The following is a 20628-nucleotide window of genomic DNA, read 5'->3' as shown; positions in this document are numbered from 1 at the left end:
TTTTTTATGATACACAGACGCCAAATATAATCTGTTTGTTTCTGACAGCGTTGGTCGGCCTGTTTGCTCTTCTCAGGGAAAGCAAATATAAGGAAGAAATAATCATTTGGAGCTGAAAAAAGGCCGAAAAATTATAATACAGTACACAGCATCTTCCAAAAATGTAGAAGAAAATTATGGATAATATTTGCATTGTGTTGTAAATGTGATATCACATCACGACTTCAGTATGAGGGTAACATTACACTGCAACTGAAGAATCACAATCATATTGCATTTGGCTTAAAATGATGGTCCTGCAACATTTAAGTTACATTGTGATTTCCCCTTGCAAGTAATCGGATATACTCGCTTTGCAACTTATTGCAATATCTCAAAGGTACAGTATGTGACGTTATTTAAACCTTTAGAGGATGAGCAAATATAAGAATAACAGTCATGAAGTCATTTCATTGATGACCAGTTGTGCCGTGGATGTAGTTGTTGAAGGAAAACCAGCTTGTCCCCTCATCTAATCTGCCCACAGTCAGATCAGATTGAATAGTAAAACACAACGGAAGGTATTAAAGTCACTCACTACTGCACAAAAGTGGCATCACTTTAATTTTGACATACTGCACCTTTAACTATTGCAATACCTGGACTATAGTATCGCAGTAATATTGGACACAACCAAATTTTGTGTCGTTTTCGTGACCAGAACGCCGCTTATCTTGAGCGTCATGAAAGTCGTGGGGCCCCTGCCGAAGATCACGTGCAGGACATGTTGTTACTCCAGAGCCACAGGAGATAAGCTTTCGACTGCTTGTAACAAGTAAATGGAAGTCAACGTGGAGTTGGAGGAGTCGAGCAGTCTACAGTTTTTCCCTCAGATGTGCATTAATGATTTCTACACACCGTAGCTCCTCCAGGCAGAGTTTATTCCTGAGCCGCACGTCCTCGCTGATGGGATAGAGGAGCAGGATCATTAACCCCGTGACGATGAAAGCCACGGGAGCGGCGCCGATCAGCAGCTTCAGGGTGTACACCACAGCAGCAGGCTGCTTGCAGGCGCCCGTGTCATACCCCGCAAACCTGCACACACACACACACACATACAAAGATCCCATTTCAAAACACTTTACAGGAAATCGACATCAAGCCCGATGCTGCAGCACCGTAAATGAGCAAACTCAACACCTTTTTTGCGTCGTGAATAATACATGAGACCGGGGTTAATGTGTTTCTTGGCGGTATCCTGACATGCTGTGTACAGATGCAGAGCATCACAGCTAAACCGTGCATGTGTGACGGTAATGTCGACTCACTCCAGGCAGAGGGTGGACACTCCCAGGGAGATGCCGGCGGCAAACTTGGTGAAGAACACGTAGAACGAGTAGAAGATGGCTTCATGGCCTTTGGAAAAAGGGTTGACCAGCCTGAAGTCATCCACCACGTCTGGCAACATAGACCTGGATTGCACAAGCACACACACACACACACAGGGTTGAAGCAACCTGTGAAATCTATTTGTCTCAAACGCTCAAATAGGATGAAACTTTAAGCTGATCTGCGCCTAAGACCTCACTCACGCTCTCGCTTTAATGATCTTACACAGCCAGTAGTGGACGCCTGCAGCTGATGATGTGAGGTCTTCTTATGGCGCTTTGATGCATCGGTGGGCGAAAATTACAGGGCTAATAACACGATTAGATGACGAGCAGCGGGCGGCCCACTCGGGCCCACAGACAAGATAAACAATCGCTCCTTTCCAAAATAAACATGCCCCCCTCTGGAGGCTGTAATTTAGGGGTAAAGGGAGGGGACGCGAGAGGAGAGAGGAGTGCCAATGGCCGAAGGAACAACTGGAAAACAGATGTCGCGATCGGAGGAGCTCTGCGATGCTATGGAAGATTTATCATGAACGCCACCTCTAATTTTTAAACGTGACATCACTGTCACGACCGTGACCTGACCCGGGAGCCCGAAAGACACCAAATCTCCGCTGAGCAACAGTTATTGTACCGTTCCGGCGAGATTATTGACATCTTGCGTGAAATTAGAGGGTATTAAACATTCTAGAACCACGGGAATGGAAAAACCCTGCATCCAAAAACATGATGACATGTCGTTCTGTTTGTTCAAGGCTGTGACAGCTGATGATCTATTGAGTACTGAAAACCAATTTATAAGTGTATGGAGAGTTGATGGGCGTGAAGTTGGGCCTCACCAGGGCAGCAGAAGCGACGCAGCCACGCTGAGTCCAGAGGAGACCGCCACAACGTAAGCCACCACAACGTTAGGGATGAACACCAGCATCACGGTGAAGGGCATGATCCACTGGAAAGATAGTAAAAAGACAGTAAATAGGATTTAAAGGGTTAAAAAAATTAAGGCAAATCATACGTGTAAATGATGTGGATGTTTCTGTGATTAGTATCATAATAATATGTGGAGGGTTTTCTGCAGTCCAGTGTCTTAGAAGGTTTAAAATGATCTCGAATGTGTTTCTGCAGTTAGAACAAAAGGCTTCCTCTCTTCCAAGTTCATCCACAAGATGGCACAAACTCAGCGGTCCAGCTAAAAAAAAACAAAAAAAAAAAACAGAATAAAAAAGGCCTCTACTCACTGTTATGCCACAGAAAGCTGCTGTCTTCTTCCCAAACCTCTGCAGAAACCACTGCCACAGTGGGATGCTTATCACCGCTGACACCTGGGGATGCAAGGAGGGGGTGACGGCTCTCAGTGTGATGAATCAAATATTAAAGAATACGCAGCTTTTGAAATGTGCCCAGTGATGAGAACGCTTTCTCATTATGTGCTGCAGGCAAGCTGTGCTGTTTGCATGTTTGAGAGCTGATTCAGACCAACAAAAAAAAAAAAAGAAGAAAACCCCTCCATGCTCACCAGGATGGTCAGCACGATGTTCTGGAAGTGTTCGCTCAGGTCGGCAGCGTAGGTGCAGAAGAGGACGAAGTTGCTCTGAATCAGCTGCGGAAGAGCAGAGATCAAACGTTCAGACATTCTTGTCTCGTCTACTCAGCACGTCACCAGGCACTCAGCTCGCTCGCTCGCTGCGCTGCGTGCCAAGCCAAGAGACGACTGGAGGAGAAGCTGCTGACGGTGTTCTCGCCGTGATTTATCCACCCCCACACCCCCCCCCCCCTCCCTCCACTCCGCCCGCTCGCACGGATGACAGCTGACACCTCCGCCGAGATGAGACGGTGAAAACACGCAGACAGATCCGATGCGAATCTCGAAAAAGAAATGCTGCAATAACTCAAGCAGCCTGAAACCCCAAAGTGTCAAAACTGCAGTGGCAGACTAAACAGCTGGAGTCCTGAGACTTAAAACACAAAACCGTACACAACATTTTACCTGGATGGCGACAGTGATGAAGAGGAACGCGGCGGTGAGCGTGAGGTACGGCCCGTGTCTCATCACCAGGATGAAGGCCTGATGGAAGGGGATCTGCTTCTCCGTCTTCGGGGCGTACGGATCTGAAACGGTTCCATGTGGAGTAAGACTATGAGTGTGTGCGGCATATCAAATAACATGCAGTAAAGTGCAAGACGATAGAGTTCCTCTCCGCCACTACTGGAACTGCCTCTGCATTGCAGTGGATGCTGCCCGTCCCGGCGAGAGGCGTCGTTTATAGAGCAATTAAGATAAGCGACTGAGAGCTAAACTCCAGCTGATGCCCAAAAAGGAGCTGCCATATGCCTGTCTGTGAGATGCACCGAGTGCTGGAGGAAGTATATGCAGATCAATATTTTAAATAGAGGCATCTATACTGCAAAAATACAAGTACTGCTTGAAAAATCCTAATACATTAAGTACCATTACCTGTGGTTGCTATTATGGTAAAGGTACTTATTGGATCCTTTGGACTGATATTGTCTTTAAATATGACCTCATCGGGAGACAACCCAGTGGTGTTTTGTAGAGATCTACAACTTTTATGACCAAAGGAGCGATTTTCCACCAAATCAAATTTAACTGGAGCCGCAAAACACAGTTAATCTTTAAAATAATGCACTGCGCTTAAAGTTTCAAATATAGTTTTGAGACATGAACATAAGCAGTTTTTTCCCCCCATTTCATGTTGTTTCAGGGATTTTTCACAATTTTTGCCATTTCAGTTGTGCATTTTTTAAAAAAAAGGTCCTTTTAAAAATGACATTTTGTGTAATTAATTAGGTATACATTAGCCACGGGTTACAGACCACTGGTGTAGTGGTTAATGTCTTCACCTCACTGTGAAAAACACCCTGGTTCAAATCTGAAGGAGAGTGTGGAAAGCTTGTGTCTTCTCGCTGTGCTTTGGTTTTCATCTTAATGCAGCAGTGAAGCTCAGGAGTTTTGTGACATAAATTAGGTAAACGCTGACTATTGAAAATAAATAAATAAATAAACGACTTGTTGAATGGAAATCAGTATTTACCAGCATGTTGATGCTTGTATATTTTGTCCATATTTCAATCAATCTAAATCCAGAAACAGAAGATGAATCTGAGGAATTATTAAACGGCCAGTTGGGAAGAAAAGGAAAAAGTCTGACTATAAATTTTTCACAATGTTTTGGTTTTTTTTTCCTCTGAGATTCTCTTTTGTGTGAGCTGTCGGTTCGTCTTGAGCCTTCACCAAATTGAAGTTTAAACAGGATAAAAACTCAATTTGGTGAAGCTCTTATCAACTCAAAATTGTGACTGGCTGCACTTCCTCATTCTGTTTTTTGTGAGTCTGAAACAAAACGTTGAATATCACGGGGTCAAGCTTTAACAACGTGTCGTAATTCAAAAGCTTGTTATCTAAACCACTGTCTGAAATCTTCCTTTGAGAAGGAACGGGAGCTGACATGTAGCTGTGATGGAATACAAAGTGCAAGCTACTTTATTGGGTAGCCGCCACGCAACAAAGATACCCAAGATAAAAGTGAGTGTTGCCTTTATGTGCCATGCATCATTGAGCAGCAGTGCGGAGGGATGCCTCCGGGCTACGATATCAAATGAAATCCAGAATACGCTGCTAAATGTGACATGGCTCATTAAAACTTTGATGAAATCATAGTTTGCTGAAAAAAATCAACGCGCTTAAAATGTTTTACAAATAAAACGTACATCAAGTTTGTTGTAATCTCTACGTTCAGTTGGTTGTATTTTCATTGGTAAACGCGCGACAATGCGAAGTCATCCATCTTCTGTACTTGATGATGTGATTGTCAGGCTACAGCCTCCCCAGTTTGTCACACATAGACAGACAGTGACTCAACACACACACACACACACACACCTCACGTCACTTTAGCGTCAACACTTACCTCCTCCAACCTGGTGTCCACATATGTGGACAATATTTTGGGTTGCGAGGCAGTTGGCTGGACTATTGTTTTTACAACTTTAATGAGGAATCTTTACCAACAGTCAACAGTTTTCAAGCAATTTCTCTTCATTTTAACCTTCCGGGACCTGGCGTCAACGTATGTGGACATTGTTTTAGGTTTTCTAGACCACAACACAAAATTAATTTGGGTATTAGGAGGTGAAAGCATGTCTTTGGGTTATGGAAGGAACCTACACAGATACATGAAGGACATGCGTACTCTTAGTATACATGCATACTCTTTAGACTCACTAACATCAGAGTCAAATCTGAGGAATGCTTTTCAAACCATTAATCAGCGGTGGAAATCACGGAGTGACTTTGGGTCATTTGAGAATTTAATTAACCCGGCGAGGTAATAATTTTCATACCGTCTCTCTCTTTGACTCCCAGGAACATGACGACGGTGCAGATGAGGAACACTCCTCCAATAACGCCAGCAGCGATCATGTACACCTCTTTCTGCAACGACAAAGACACATTAAAGCAAACACTGATGCACCGAGACAAATGACTTAATCTCACTTTTCTCCCGAAAATAGATTCATCGCACGTGAGTTTCGCAATTTGCACAGTCTCTCCCCATGCATATTTCACTGTATATACACGGGCGGAAAACAGGAGGGAACCTCAAGTACACCCAAAAATACCGGCTTAACCTTTCTGTCCAACTTCTGCTTGTTTGCTGTTTTTCCGTGTGGCTCAGCCCAGCGGTTCATTATTATTTATGCACATCAAACACTCCCAGTTTCCGAGGGCAGACTGAGCCGGGTCAGACGGTGTGCCGCCCTCACCAGCGACCACTGAGGAATCCAGCGGGTGGCTGCGGAGGGCTGAGCGTGGCGAGCGGTGTCGCCCCGATAGGGTTCACCCAAAAATCCTCTGGAAGGGAACCATTTGAAGCCCGAATAGCTGCGGTGCGACCAAAATCCGGCGTGGGACGGTTTAGAACTCTGGCTTGTTTCATCTTCACAAATAGTCTCATGTTGTTTGTTCACAGCTCCGCAAACTGGAAGGTGGAAATGAGCGTCACGTTCCCGCCGCTTCTAACTTTGAGCTGAGCTGCAGCCGCCTCGAAGATAAAGACAAATATTTTCAGCATGTTCAATCTTTGGGTGCCTTCAAAAGTTCTATCTGAGATATAAATAGGCCCTAATGGCTTGCAGGCTGTGGAGACCCCTCAGTGTGATGGAGCCTCATTTTTAGAGCCTGATGTGAGGGAGGAACCCCCTTTGTGGTCGCGAGACGGGAGCCGGCTCAGGATGCCGGGTTCACATATCAAACAGTGGAGTCTCCTTTCAATCCCCGGGGTTAAAACGTGAAGCCATTTGCGATGTCAGAGCCTCTAGACAGTCTGCAAATATGGAGCCAATTCTTAACAATCCTCCTTTTCATTCAACCCTGCGGCTCCTTTTTTTTTTTTTTCTTTTAACCTCAGATGTATTTTGCAAAAGTAAACCACCTTCAACCCACACTGCAGATCCAAGCAAAGCAAGAACGCTGTTGACAGTTCAAAGTTGTTTGTCAAAGCGACGCCTTGGCCTACTTTTAGCACACCTGGGCTCCCGCCCTGGCACGGTGACACTTACGGCGTGTGACAGGTAGTCCTGCGAGTGCACCAGGCTCTTGACGATCTCTGCCCCGCTGCTGTTGCTAAGGTAACCGGCAGACATGTTGTGAGTGGGGCAGTGCTTCAGAGTGTGAGCGCTGGCCACAATCTGGCCCTGGATGGCGGCGCCCACCAGCGTCCCTAACACCTCCATTGTCATTCCTGTCGGGCAAAAAAAAAAAAAGAAAAAGATCTGACTCATTCTTAAGTTGGACGGGTTCAGACAAAAATGCTGAGACAAGGTTTGATTCAGCATTAAGAATATAGTTTTGTATGCGAGAAACCTTACTGTAAGCAGTGGCTGAGTCTCTTTCCTTCTGGTCTGTGCTCAGGAACATGGTGAGAGCAGAGTAAGGCACATGGAAACACTGCAAAACAACAAGAAGACGCAGTTAAGAGCTTCGAGATCATAAAAGTGTAGCACAGAAAATGTTGCATGACGTCGGGATGAAACAACTGATGACATGTATTTGACGTGTAGCAAGTGAACTATTTTCTATATCTTCTACAAGACAAAACACCATCCTTAAGGTAAATAGAAAAGAACAAATCTTAGTTTAGGGGCTTAAAGACTATCCATCATTGATATTTCTAGAACCGGTGCTAGAACCGATCCCAGTTGATCCCAGTCCAAAGTGTAGACGGGTCACCAGTCCATCACCGGATAAACACAATCACACCCACTCACATGCACACCTGTAGGCAATTCATGATCAACAATTAACCTCACATTGTTGTTGTGGGATTCTGAAAGGAAACTGGAGCACCTGTAGAAAACCCTTTGATGAACAGTAAAGAACATGCAAATTCCCCAAAAAGCCTCAAATTGGCCATATTCTTACTGCAAGACAACAGTTTTAACCACTACACGACCGTGTGACTATTTATAAATGAATTCTTTAGCCCATTTCTGTCCATCGACCCCTGGAGGTCCTTTAACTGCTGACCTAAATCTTCAATTTGTTCCAAACAAACATGTGGAAACGGCATTTCCCATAATCCTGGGCTTTGGTTTAAATGCTAGGTGGTAAATCTTATGCCAACCGCAAAACACCGCCGATACTTTTCATCAACGTCATCCGGTGAAAATGCAAGTGCAAAATATAAACAGCATATATATCAAACGCAATGTCTGCAGTTTCCATGTCGGCCAACCTCAGGTCTGTTTTGTCCCTCCTCACCACCTCTCTCAGAGAATGGGCCTTGCAAACCGAGCGCTGCTTCACTTTGTAATTTACACAAGGGCTCAGTCAGCACTGCGGCCAAATGAGTATGCACAACCACAACGAAAATAAATGCGGCCGTGAAAGGATTTTTTTTTTCTTTCTTTCTTTCTTTTTTTTTTTTCCAGCTGTTGCTCCTATACAACATGACATTTATAGGGCTTATAGTGGATGCAAACATTTATAAGAGCGAAGTGGTCCTAAACAGATGGAGGCGAGAACTGAATTAATATGATGGAAACCCATTATTATTATTTGATTGCATGAACTGCATGCTAACCTCTGTTTACAGACCGCGACCCCTCTGGATGATGACAGCTGCCATTTCCCAGTCCACTTCGCGCAAACACACAACCAGAGACAATGAAGGGCGGCTAAAAGTGGCAACCGGCATTTACCCAAGCAAGAGGTTCCTGGCAGGGCCGAGCGTATACTTATCAAGGAGTTAAGAATGACATGCCGCTATAGCCGGCCGCAGTGTGGCCACGGCGGTCCACATGCCCTGGAGCACACGTTATATGGGTTACCAGCAAGCAGAGCCAGAACAGAGAGGTAGAGAGAGAAAGAGAGTCATGGTCTGGGCCATAATAACATGAGACAACCTAAATAACTGCACTTCCCCTTTGAGGTGAGGTGTGTAAGCGCTCTTGGCTGGAAGCTTCTGCTCGTCTCACAAATCAAGGTGTAAATCCTCGCCGTAGCTGTCAGAGCCTGACACGAGGTGTCTGTAATCATCTTCCCCTTAAACATTGTTATCCACTATGTCTTCCACGGTTTTCATCTATATGTCATGTAACGTGTCATCTGCATCAGTCGAGGCTTTCCTCTCTGATGTTTCTCCGGTGCTGCATGGGAGGTCCCGCAGCACAGGATCCATTTCAAACATCCACAAAGAGCATGCGTACTCACCGTGATGAGGGTCTGGTAGAGGCAGTAGAAGCCTAGGTACCAGACGAACCGGCCGCTGCTGAAGGGGGGAACGAACCAGAGGTAGAAGTACGAGACCACCAGGAATGGAGTGCAACCCAACATCCTGCGGGGGGGAAAACAAAACAGAAAACGGAAAACATGTCATTCAACTACTTGGCAAACGATGCATTATGAATACAAATGGTCCTCACCTGGTCTGACCCAGACTGGCCTGGTCTCGCTCACTAAGAGTCGAGGTTCACCGACAAAACGCACACAAACTGAACGCGCAATCTATTTGCCTCCAGTTTTCTGCAGGATCTTAGTGAATCAGACCCTGAAATGTCGAACACACCTGATGACGTTCTCTGCCCTTCAAATTACCAATGAAAATCTTGAAATAGAATTTTCTGCATCTCTACAGAAACCACTGCTCGTAGTTAAATGCAGTAGTTTGTTTTCGACATATGCAATTCACAGTTATGTAATATATATAGCAGGGTTACAACCAGGCCATATTTCTGCTAGATTACTGTAGGGGTTAAGCCGACTGCTAAATGTTTATGTTGCTGTAAGTATGACGGGAATCTGTCCTGAGAGAGCGGGCCGAGTGGGGAAACACCACAATATTTCACACACGCAACATTAAAATACCAACATGTAGCACACGCTCAAAAGCAAACAAAGTATGAAGTAATTCTGCTGTGTTTGTGTTTTTCGCAGTAATCCAAGTGATACAGTACGTGGGCCATGTATAATTCATAAGTAAATAAGTAGTATGTATTATTATGGTTGGATTGAACAGCTGTGCGTTCCAAACTGAGAGCAGTTTAAGGATAATCAGCACCCATATATCATCCTCCTTTTTCCTCTTCCTCTCCTTTGAAAAGTAAGCCAAGCTCCTGTCTCGTGGCCTGAAGAATGAAATCTGCTGGTCGGAAAAATAAGGGACTCGGGTGAAAAGCGACCAAAACCCACAGACGGGCTCCGACCTCTGACCTGCCCCCAGTCCAGGTTAGAGAGAGGAAACGTGAGCGAGAGGCCAGTTACAGTCATTTCTGGCATCATCCAGGCCGGTCACCTCACGCTCCTCCTGATTGTTTTGCCTCAACAAAGGCAGCTGACAACGCTGGTGCGGCAGTATTGAGCGCCTGGTCATGGGAGCGATGAAAAGGCCCCGCAGCCGGTGAATGGGACAGTGAGAATGTTCCTGCAAGATGACGGCACTCGGGGAGGGCGTAACAAAGGCACACACACACACACACAACCCAAACACTCGCATACTTTCTCACACGTCGCACTTGCATGACTGCACGGTCACACCTGTCCCAATGATTTGCACAGTCTTAATTAAACCCGGGAGGGTTGATGGGAATGTGGCAGTCGTGCGTCGCTTCTCATTGACTTGTTGAAGACAATTTCGAGTAGTTAATTAGAGGATGTGCATTAGGGCCGGAGGGATTTAGAAGAGGTCTGGTAGGTGAGAACGCGCTTCCTTGGTCGAATTAAGTCCTCGAAATTAGAGGTGAGCCCAAACCACCATTAGATTATTTCAAATGCACCAGTAAAAGTACAAAATAGTACTTTATTTATTTATTTATTTTTATCAATTTATTAATTTATTAATTTATTAATTTATTAATTTATGAATTTATAAAAAAAAAAATTAAATTTTTTTTAGAAAAAAATTAATTTTTTTTTTAATTTTTAAATTTTTTAATTAATTAATTTATTTATTTATTAATTTATTTATCATTGGTCACCAACAATGCATCAATAGCAGGCATTTTAGCCAATTTGCATGACACAAATATATAGTAGGAGTTTTTTCGCTGTTATTTGGCCACTAAAATGTCGCTCAATAAATGAATAATAATTCATATTGTGAGCATACTCCAGATTTGATTATAAAAGCGACAGAGTATCAAGAGTAAAATTACCTACTTGACAAAATACTCACAAAAGTATGGAAAAATACAAAATGACAGTATTTGTAATTCCTTAATTCCATATTTGCTTAATGGTGATGAAAGATAACACATTTTCAACATACAGTCAAAAAAGTTACATTCCATGACCAATAAAAGAAGCTCAGAAACGCCACTCATTAGTGAGCACTCTTATCTCACAATGAGAAATTCCCCAGTTGAGGGCAATTCTGTGCAGATTTTGCATGTTCTCCCTAAGCATGTATACTTATTTGGTCAGTTGGTGACTCAAAGATTTGCACGTAGGTGTGAATATTGGTGTATGTTTGTCTTTGTCTGGCAACTTGTACAGATTGTGCCCTGCATCTGAAGTTGGACAAAGCGGGACAAGAAATAAATGGGAAAAAAGAAATATTGTCACAATTTAGGGCTAGAATATATCAAATATTAAATATCTAAATTTAAAATCTTTTAAAATGAAGCTACCTTTAGATGCTGATTAATGTGGGATTTCTACATTCATGGATGATGCCTAACTACTTTTCTCCGTGACGAAGCAAAAAGCTTTCTCCAGGTTTTACTGGCAACGTTGATGAAGATTAGCCACAGTCACAAATAATAAACAGAGCAACGCCCAGCGGTGCATTTGAGAGCGAAGGCCGCCACCCTAAAGAAGTCAGGATAAAGATCCAAATCACTTAATGTCGGGGCTGTGGACGTGTCAGCAAGGGACAGAAAAGCACTTCCTGCTGAAAGGGACAGAGGGGACTTTCCAGACGGGGTAAAAAGCTGGAGGAGAGCTTTATACTATGGCACACACACACACACACACACACACACACCGAAACACACATGCATGTCCCCATATTCCACACATTCCCATGAACACACACATGCGTCCAGCTTCTTGAGGGGTAATCAAAGCTGAGTTAACATCAGCATCTGTCGACTACAAAGTGCAAAGTGCAGCGAGATGCCCACAGTGGACTTGGTCCCCCTCCAGCTCTGTCAGCTTATATATATATTGTATGGTTTATAATGGAGCAAGCATCTCACACACCCACACACACACACACACAGCCTGTGTAATTACTGAAAGTGTCACACTAGATAGAACACACAGTGTAAACCACACACAGAAACTGTTATAACATCTTTTTTTAATAATTGAGCCTGTAATTGGGTCGACAGCTTCACACAATCCACTAAAAAGACAGGCCTCACTGAGGGAAACTGTGCCGAAATCGCTGACACACATAGAAAACAAAGAAAATGTGAAAGCTATGCAATGCCCAACAGTGAAATGAGGTGTTACATAAATGTAATAAAATGTAATTGAGCGGCACGGTCGCACATGAAAGAATTCCGATTAACTTCCGTGTCTATTGTAGTCTGGCGCCGGAACGCAAGCTCACGCCCTTAAAGGTCTTTGTATGGCTCGTCGGCGGGAGGGTCATGAGCGGCAAATGAAAACATAATGGCTGTTTGTCGAGCACAATCCTCAGGTGAGAGACTTGAGCCTGAGAATGAGTTTGTAACCATCTCAAACTGGGACACACGGTTTGTCTTTGTTGGGATTTTTAATTTTCTTTCTGCATAAACAGCAGCGTCATCTTGCAACCGTAATTATGCCAGTCGGCGTGGGAGCAAAGCAAAACATGACGCGTATTGCTTCGACAAATTTACACAAACTAAACTTAGGAATTTACAAATGTGGGCGCAGAGGAAAACCAAGAACTTTTCAGACCAAATCAACAAATAAATTACGCTTTAACCGTTTTAACTATAGGATTGCAGCATTTCTACGTTATTGTCAGCGATGAACTGATTTTTAAAACTTGGCGCCACATGAATGTGTTTAGCGCTCTCAAATTACATAAAGATTGTTCCTGCATGAGCTTGTTCCGGGTACGACAATTTTTCTCTCACATCCCAAACAAACGTGCACATTACGGTTAATTGGTGGCTTTCAATTGTGAACGTGAGTGTGTTTGCCCTGTGATGGACGGTTGATCTGTCGAGGGTAAATCCTGCACTGTCGACGAAGGATATATATGGAAGATTCATCTAAATTAATGTGAACTCCAAGTGAGGAAAAAGCTACCGTGACACCATTTAGAAGATTTCTATCAAAGGTGTCCGACCCGTACGGCATGATGGTGTGGTGACTCACTGTTTAGTCTGTGCTGAGTGTAATAGAAGAGACGAAACAACAGAGGGAAATATCAATAAATGTATTTTGTTACAGACAGCTGCACTTTTTTCTGAAGAGTTATCATATTACTCTCCATATTTGAACGTAAATATCTTTTCTTTCTGATTCCTAACCTCCAAACACCTCACTTCATTGGGTAGCGGAAGGTTTTCCTCTAGTATACTAACCAGGCTGCCTGAATAAACTTTATAAAGACAACAGTAGAGCAGGGACTGGGATTTCGCTCGCCTCAAGACACCTCAAACAATGAGTCCTAAATGTTATTGCCTATTCTGGCCTTAATTTGCAAAAAAGAGGGGGGTGTCTCACCAGGGCATAAGTCTTCCGATCTTGGTCCATCTGCTCTTAGTAATGAAGAAGCCAACAATGGGGTCAGTGACTGCACCCCAGGCCTTGCCGATGAAGAGCACCATGGAGGCCTGGACGGCATTGATCTGCAGAGGAGGACAGGGACAGATTGGCCTGCAACTCAAAACTCCCGGGTCGACACGCCCTGGTCTCACGATTCCTTCTGCCTTTGTCTCTACCTGTGCGACATCGAGCAGGTAGATCTGCAGGAAGAAGGCTGTGGCACTGGAGGCCACCTCCTTGGGCGCGCCGCCGATGGCGAAACACAGTTTGCTGCATAACGACAACTTCTGGCTCAGGTCGGTCTGCGAAGAGAAAGGTGACAAAGGACTTGAAAATGTATACTTTTTTTTTTTTTTTTTTATCAAATCTGCTTATGACCTTAATTGTAATCCCAGCTGTACACTGAACTCTGCAATATTAGTCATATTAGTTTCGTCGTGAGTGTACTCAAAAACAATGTAATCTGCAACAAAAGTGGAAAAAGAATGTACACTGCTGTATAAAGGAGGAATGTGTCATGAATGAGAAACGCTTTCCCTGGTGGCTCATTCCCTCAAAAACTGCCATCAATTCTTGACAAACTCTTAAAAAAGAGGAACAAAAATGATTTATTATATTATAGGTCATCAGTCATTCTTCCCACAAATCCAACAAAATGGCCTCAGTCATTTCTCGAGAGTCATTAAGATATGAGGCGACGTCATTTACATCTTAGGAGGTCGCGTGTTGTTCAGGACAAGTGACTGTTTCAGACTTTCGACAATAAAACTGTCAAATTTTTTTTCGTCATGCTTTTAAAAAGTATATTAACATGTAAGCTTCGGTCAAGTCTTTACCTTTGAGGATCACAGGAATTAATGATGTCCATCCATCCATCCATCCATCCATCCATCCATCCATCCATCCATCCATCCATCCATCCATCCATCCATCCATCCATCCATCCATCCATCCATCCATCCATCCATTTTCTGCTTAGTCTAATTTTTTTTTTGACTTTTTGGCGATTTGGCTTTATGGCTTTGTTGGCTGCTTGCTCCACCTCCCCTTTCCCCAACGCTTTAAATAAAGCAAACTCATCAACTTAAATGATGAGTTTCCATTCATCCATGACAGGCTCCTCTCAGTGAAGTGGAGGGTCTACTTTCAGTCTCCCCAACTCACCAGTTTGAGATGGTGTGCCAGGAAGGCCATATGGCCCAGCTTGGCTCTGAGAGGAAAGGCTACGATGGAGGCATATGTACCTGCAAGCTTACCGTACATCATCGACCCAGGCTGGGAAAACTGGCTCAAAGTTTAGCATTGATAATTAATAGAATGCCAATCGGTCTTCTCTGTGTGCGGCGTTTGCATGTTCTCCCTGTGTATTTATGTTTTTTTCTCAGGCAGTTTGTCAAAATCCAAAGGCCCGTTTTGTTAGGTTAGTTAGACTTTAGTCGTAGGTTCAACGTATGTGTTAGTGGTGGTCAGCCTCAGTGTTTGCACTGATTGATATGCACAAGATGACCCCCTGTCTATTGCCCACTGTTGACCCCACTGATCCGTGTCTGTGCATATAGAAGAGGATTGGATGGAAGATTCGATTATCTCCTGGATTACAATCCTATCTTTTATTTTACCCTGTCATCCCAATTAACCTTTACCTTTGACCGTTTACCCTTTGCATTTTGTCTCCTGCCTCCATACATTAATCCAGCCACTAAGAGCTTCTGGCTGCAAGAGCAGCCTTTGGTGTTTTGCGAATGGAAACTGGAAGAAAAGAATAGAAATCACGTGTGCATTTCTTTGTGGGGCTGATGAGAGTCTAACCAGTAAACTGGACTAGTTTTAGGATTACTGTGATAAACCTCAGATCGAGATTCACTGTCACACAATAGAAAGAGGACACTCACAGTTTCTACATTCTCATCTGATGTATTTCTGTAACAAGACATCAGCAGTGTAAACTAAAACGGTGTCATTTTGTAATCCAGTGACTCAGCTTTAACATGAAAACCGGTAACCTTTTTTTACACTATCTTGCAGAAATAACTTTTGAGTCACTTCATTTTCAGTAAGATCTCCCTCCCAGACACACCGGGAGCTACTGACCAAGGTGTGTCAACGGCCCGGTGAAGTAGGCTATGAGAAAAAGGAGCTGTGACTCACAAATGGTGAATCTTGCTCTCGTTCATATCTTGAATCCTCTGGAATTCTATTTCGGGTGCTCCAAAAATAACATTTCCTCTTTTCCTTCAAGTCACGCTGATTTAGTGTAAAGAAAGCAGTGCATTTTGATGCTTTCGGGTGACGGGTGCAATCTGCCTAGGTTGAGAATTAGTGCGCATATTGGTGGATCCCGGTAAGGGTTATGGAGCGTGATTGACAGATCTTTGCACTAATGAGGGATCTGTTATTGCGCACAAAACACCCAAAAGAACGTTACACATTCACTGCTGTCAGTGTCCTTCTGATGATGATAGTTAACATATGTATTTCTGTTTTCTGATCAACTGCACTAAAGAAAAGCACACATGATCTCCCAGCTATGACATTAAATCCTATCCTCCTGAGTTTTAGTCGCTTCTAAGAGTACAGGGAAATTAATGTGCGTGCTGACGATCAGAAGCAGAACACACACACACACACACACACATACACACACACACACACAATCGCAGGGAAGCATTGTGGTCTATGTGCAGACTCCGAGGGCCGGAGAAAACCCACCGAGTTATCCGTGGCTGCGTTTCTGTCCCCTTCTCTGCTAAAACCATCAGGCACGTGCAGGCAAGTCTGCGCATGTGTGTGTGTGTGTGTGTGTGTGTGTGTGTGTGTGTGTGTGTGTGTGTGTGTGTGTGTGTGTGTGTGTGTGTGTGTGTGTGTGTGTGTGTGTGTGTGTGTGTGTGTGTGTGTGTGTGTGCTGCGAGCCGGGCAAGCAGCTTTCATCTTCAGACTCAAATAGGACGAGACACCGCAGTCTGGGGAGCCCAATATTTACAACTGTCTCCGAGGCTGTGCACACATATCAACCTTTGCCTTTTCCCCCTTCTGTGTAACCTTTTGTGTCATACACACACAGACACACACACACACACACAGACACACACACACAGCCCTGGCCCAGAGCTACTCCCCACAGAGCTTTATGAAAGAAGGAAATCACCAAAGTAACCACAGCCATGGCCCGACGCACTATTATTATCCGGCTCACGTTTTCTCTTCCTCCTTCTTTTGCCCCATCAAAACACGGCGGGGCTGGAGAACGACAATTACCAGGAGGGAGGTGTGTAATTATTCAATCGCGAGACAAGCGGGTCAGAGGTAAGTAAAGGCTGCACGGCGGTTCCGACTTCAAAACTCTCTCTTCTTCCACTCTCACTGCAATTACCCCTAATTGGAGAGAAAAAAAAAAAAATCAAAGTCTTTTGGTGTCTGGAGAACGCTGCTTAACTGATGATGTGCAGAAATACTCTCTCACTCTCTTTCTCTCTCTCTCTCTCTCTCTCTCTCTCTCTCTCTAAACACTTCTCCAAAATCTCACACTCAATCTTTCATCACTGAGGTCTTATCATCAAAGAGGATAAACAGGATATCCCTTCTACTGTTGTCTGAATGTACAATCAAAATCACACACACACAATTCAACACACACACACACACACACACACACACACACACACACACACACACACACACACACACACACACACACACACACACACACACACACACACACACACATAACTACATATCCAGAGAAACAGTGGCTCAGAATAATGGAAGCATCTGTAGAGTTCAGCCAGTCAACAAGCAAGGGACAAGGACAGATAAGACTAATCTCTAAAGTTAATGAATCCTTGACTGTTGAGGGAAAGACAATTTAGAATCCGGGCTGAGGATAATTAAAGAAAAGATGGTGAGAAACTACTTAGTCGACAACAAAATATTCCCCAAAAATTCATCAAGGCTTTTGTGCGCCCGTTGTTTGGCCTATGAAATGGATCCATAACGCAGTTTCCATGTGGATTCAGTGGAGCATTTGGCAGACAGTTCTGGGTATCACAGTCGCCACACAGATCCCAGTCCTACGAGACAGTAGCTTTGTGACCTCAGCACAGATTATGGATTATGTGTATGGAAGGAAAAGGTCGATTATGTCAGAGGGGTCGGCAAACCATTAAAATGTGAACAGTGCTCAGTGACATTGGCGACGAACGCAGTGGAAATAATCCAAAATCTAAAGACGGGCTGTCGGAGAGATGTCATTTAGACATCACCCTGGTTAGATTGCTCCATATGCACGGATTTCATCGCACTGACAAAGCTCTGCTGGAAGCACTTTGATGATTGACTGGTGCATTTTTCGGGTTGTAGATTACAGACGATGGATCTACTGTACCGGCTCATTTACATATTTTACATCCCACTCAGGCGAGCTTATAGGACTTAAAATGTCTTGTGTGATCTTCGTATTCCATAGAAATCCAATTTTATTGTCATCTAAGAGTTTTGTATATGATCAGTTTTAACGTTAAAATCGCTTTTTTATTGTTATTTTTTTTTTAAATCTCATTTGTCCAGATTGGAAGCATCACAAATCAAGTAGATTTATAATCGTTTTACCGTGTTGTTGCTGCCTTTCCTGAACCAACTCTCAGTGGGATGGGTAAATAAAAGCTTTAAAAACACACTGTCTGTCGTGATCAAAGCTGGCATTATAACTGAAAGTAAATATATTTTGTTCTGCTAGTTTAGTTTTTTTCAAAAACAAAAGGAAATACATCATTTACGCTTGTTTCATGTGTTGATTTGAGAGAAGATATTTTTGTCTTTAACCTCTGCCGTGAAGTCTCTGATATATATTTGTGCATCTATTCTCATAACTCTTGTGCACTACACTATATTTTGTGTGCCTATTTGAGTGCATCCCCATTTTTCAGATGGCCATTAAATTGTTGTTGTGCTTGAAAAGGCAGGTCACTCTAAAAACACTTATATACGCTTAAAGAATGTGTCAAAAAAATAATTAAATGTGAATATTGTTTGACTCAATCGCTTCATGTCAACTTTCTAACAATACAGTTTGTCTATTATTAGTTCACAAACTGTGCACACCATTGCACATTCAATAAATACAATTTAGTCGCTTCTAATAGGCTGAGAAATGAGTAGTTGGAAGTGCACAACAGACACATCTTAAAACCAGCCAAATACGCAATGTATACCACATTCCAATGGTATTTTATCACAACATACAAGATGTAAGACAAGAGCCACCATTAAACCACAATGTGCAAAAGCAATGCGATATTACTTTTACTCCAATGAATTGACTAATTTCATCAACATAATTTCAATAACTCATTCAAATTCACTTCTCATTACCATATTCAGCGATTTTTCTGAACATATGCTCACACTGATCTCAAGTCCACAGAGTCGGTGCAGATTAAAAAAAAAAAAAAAAGACACTGCATATTTAACAGGCGTTTGGCAGAGATGAGACAGTTGCAGAACTGGTTGGGTCGTGTGATGTAATGCAGCTTCATACTCGTGATCTCATGCAGCCAAGACTGAGAATCGGTGACTAACTGTCGGTGTTGCATTGCAATGGCATTTCAAGCACATCTCTAAAATGTGGTATCGACCTTCTTTAAAAAAAAAAAAAAAAAAAAAAAAAAAAAGGGACAGTGCACCTGGTAAAGCTTCGGCATGTCCATATCTCATTTCCTTTATAAACAGCCTGTGGGCTGGTGAGCAGCAGCAACCGGAGCACACATTGGAAAAAAAAAAAAAAGAGGCTTCTTCCCTCATAATCTCATCACAGCCAAATTGCAGTTATATCATGTAGCTTTTGTAAGAGGCCAAAACAAAAACATTACAGGGAAATCAATCCAATCCTTCTAACTGGACTGAGGTATTCCTGTGCACAACCGATTTGCAGGCCTTGTTTGCTGTGATGAGAATCGTCTCCATCACCAGGCCAACTGATATTAGGCAGGAGAAAACAATCATCCAGCAGGCCTGTCCGTCAGTGGAAACAACGCTTCTGAAAATAAAAACAATCAACTCCCAGGCACTAAATCCGTGATCTGGGAGATCACAGATAGATAAGCAACACTTTTCATCCTATATTGTTCAACATCCAATCAAGTCTCTCACACTACACGCTTGAGATTTAAACTGTTCATTCAAATGACCTGCTGCTGTCACGGAAAAACAAAATGTCAAACAGATGACCTTACCTGATGAGAAGATTTGGGGAACAACGGTTCACTGGGCTTGATGAGCTTCCCTGCAGAGCTCTGCACTCCCCTCTCTCCCCGGGTCATGGCTGAGAGACCGTGTGTGAGGCGGCAGCCGTACTTCTGTGACTGTGTGTGCGAGGGAGCGCCAAAGACCGAGTGGCTGTGACTCCTTGTGTGAGCGAAGACGCGGGGAGCCGGTCGCTGGGCGGCGTGTGTCAGAGGCTGGACGTGGATGTGGCTCTGACTCCGGCTGTTGTGTGTGCGGTGCGCGTGAGTGACAGCTCCAGAGGCATAGAGCTCCTCCTGCTCCTCTGTGACAACTCTGCTGCGTTCTGCTGCCATTCACATGCTGTGGTGCTCTGGAATGAGGCCAGGAGGGAAGGGCAAAGTCAGGCAGGCAGTGTCGCACGCACACACACACGCACACACATACATACACACTTACAAACATATGCAAACAAGGAAAAGAACTCACCTGCATTCTCACGAGCACACAGCCACAAGAACGCAGGTGCACACACACACACACTCACACAAAGAGTGGGACAATACATTCCTTTCCATTCATTTCCTGCAGAATTATTTTAATGATATATATTATCCTAACTCTTAACCTGGAAAAAAAACATACTGGTGGGGGGGGGGGGGGGGGGGGGGGTCCATTTTTATCCCCAAAATAACACAGGTCCTCAAAATTTAATGATTCTACTCAAGAAGGGCCTGATTGTTTGTTTGTTTGTTTGTCCTCCTCAACATGGGTTAGTGTGCAGTCACGTTTATCCCCTCCACACGCGCACACACA

At 43.6% G+C, this 20628-nt stretch overlaps 1 protein-coding gene across 1 annotated transcript; it reads right to left on the bottom strand.

Annotated features, from left to right (window-relative positions):
* Positions 1-6: 6 nt before the first annotated feature.
* mfsd2b (MFSD2 lysolipid transporter B, sphingolipid) lies at positions 7-20168 on the bottom strand (the record flags this gene model as incomplete). Its single annotated transcript, XM_080490819.1, has 13 exons — positions 7-1074; positions 1308-1451; positions 2210-2319; positions 2609-2692; positions 2887-2970; positions 3358-3479; positions 5733-5823; positions 6951-7132; positions 7260-7338; positions 9103-9226; positions 13555-13679; positions 13773-13898; positions 19824-20168. 13 exons carry the CDS (start codon positions 20166-20168, stop codon positions 855-857), a joined length of 1836 nt encoding a protein of 611 aa, XP_080346945.1. The 3' UTR covers positions 7-854.
* Positions 20169-20628: the final 460 nt, after the last annotated feature.

Source organism: Lipophrys pholis, assembly GCF_963383615.2.
Source record: "Lipophrys pholis genome assembly, chromosome: 21".
Classification (NCBI taxonomy): domain Eukaryota; kingdom Metazoa; phylum Chordata; class Actinopteri; order Blenniiformes; family Blenniidae; genus Lipophrys; species Lipophrys pholis.
Note: the sequence above shows the minus strand (reverse complement) of the source record. Positions and strands in the feature narration are given on the sequence as shown.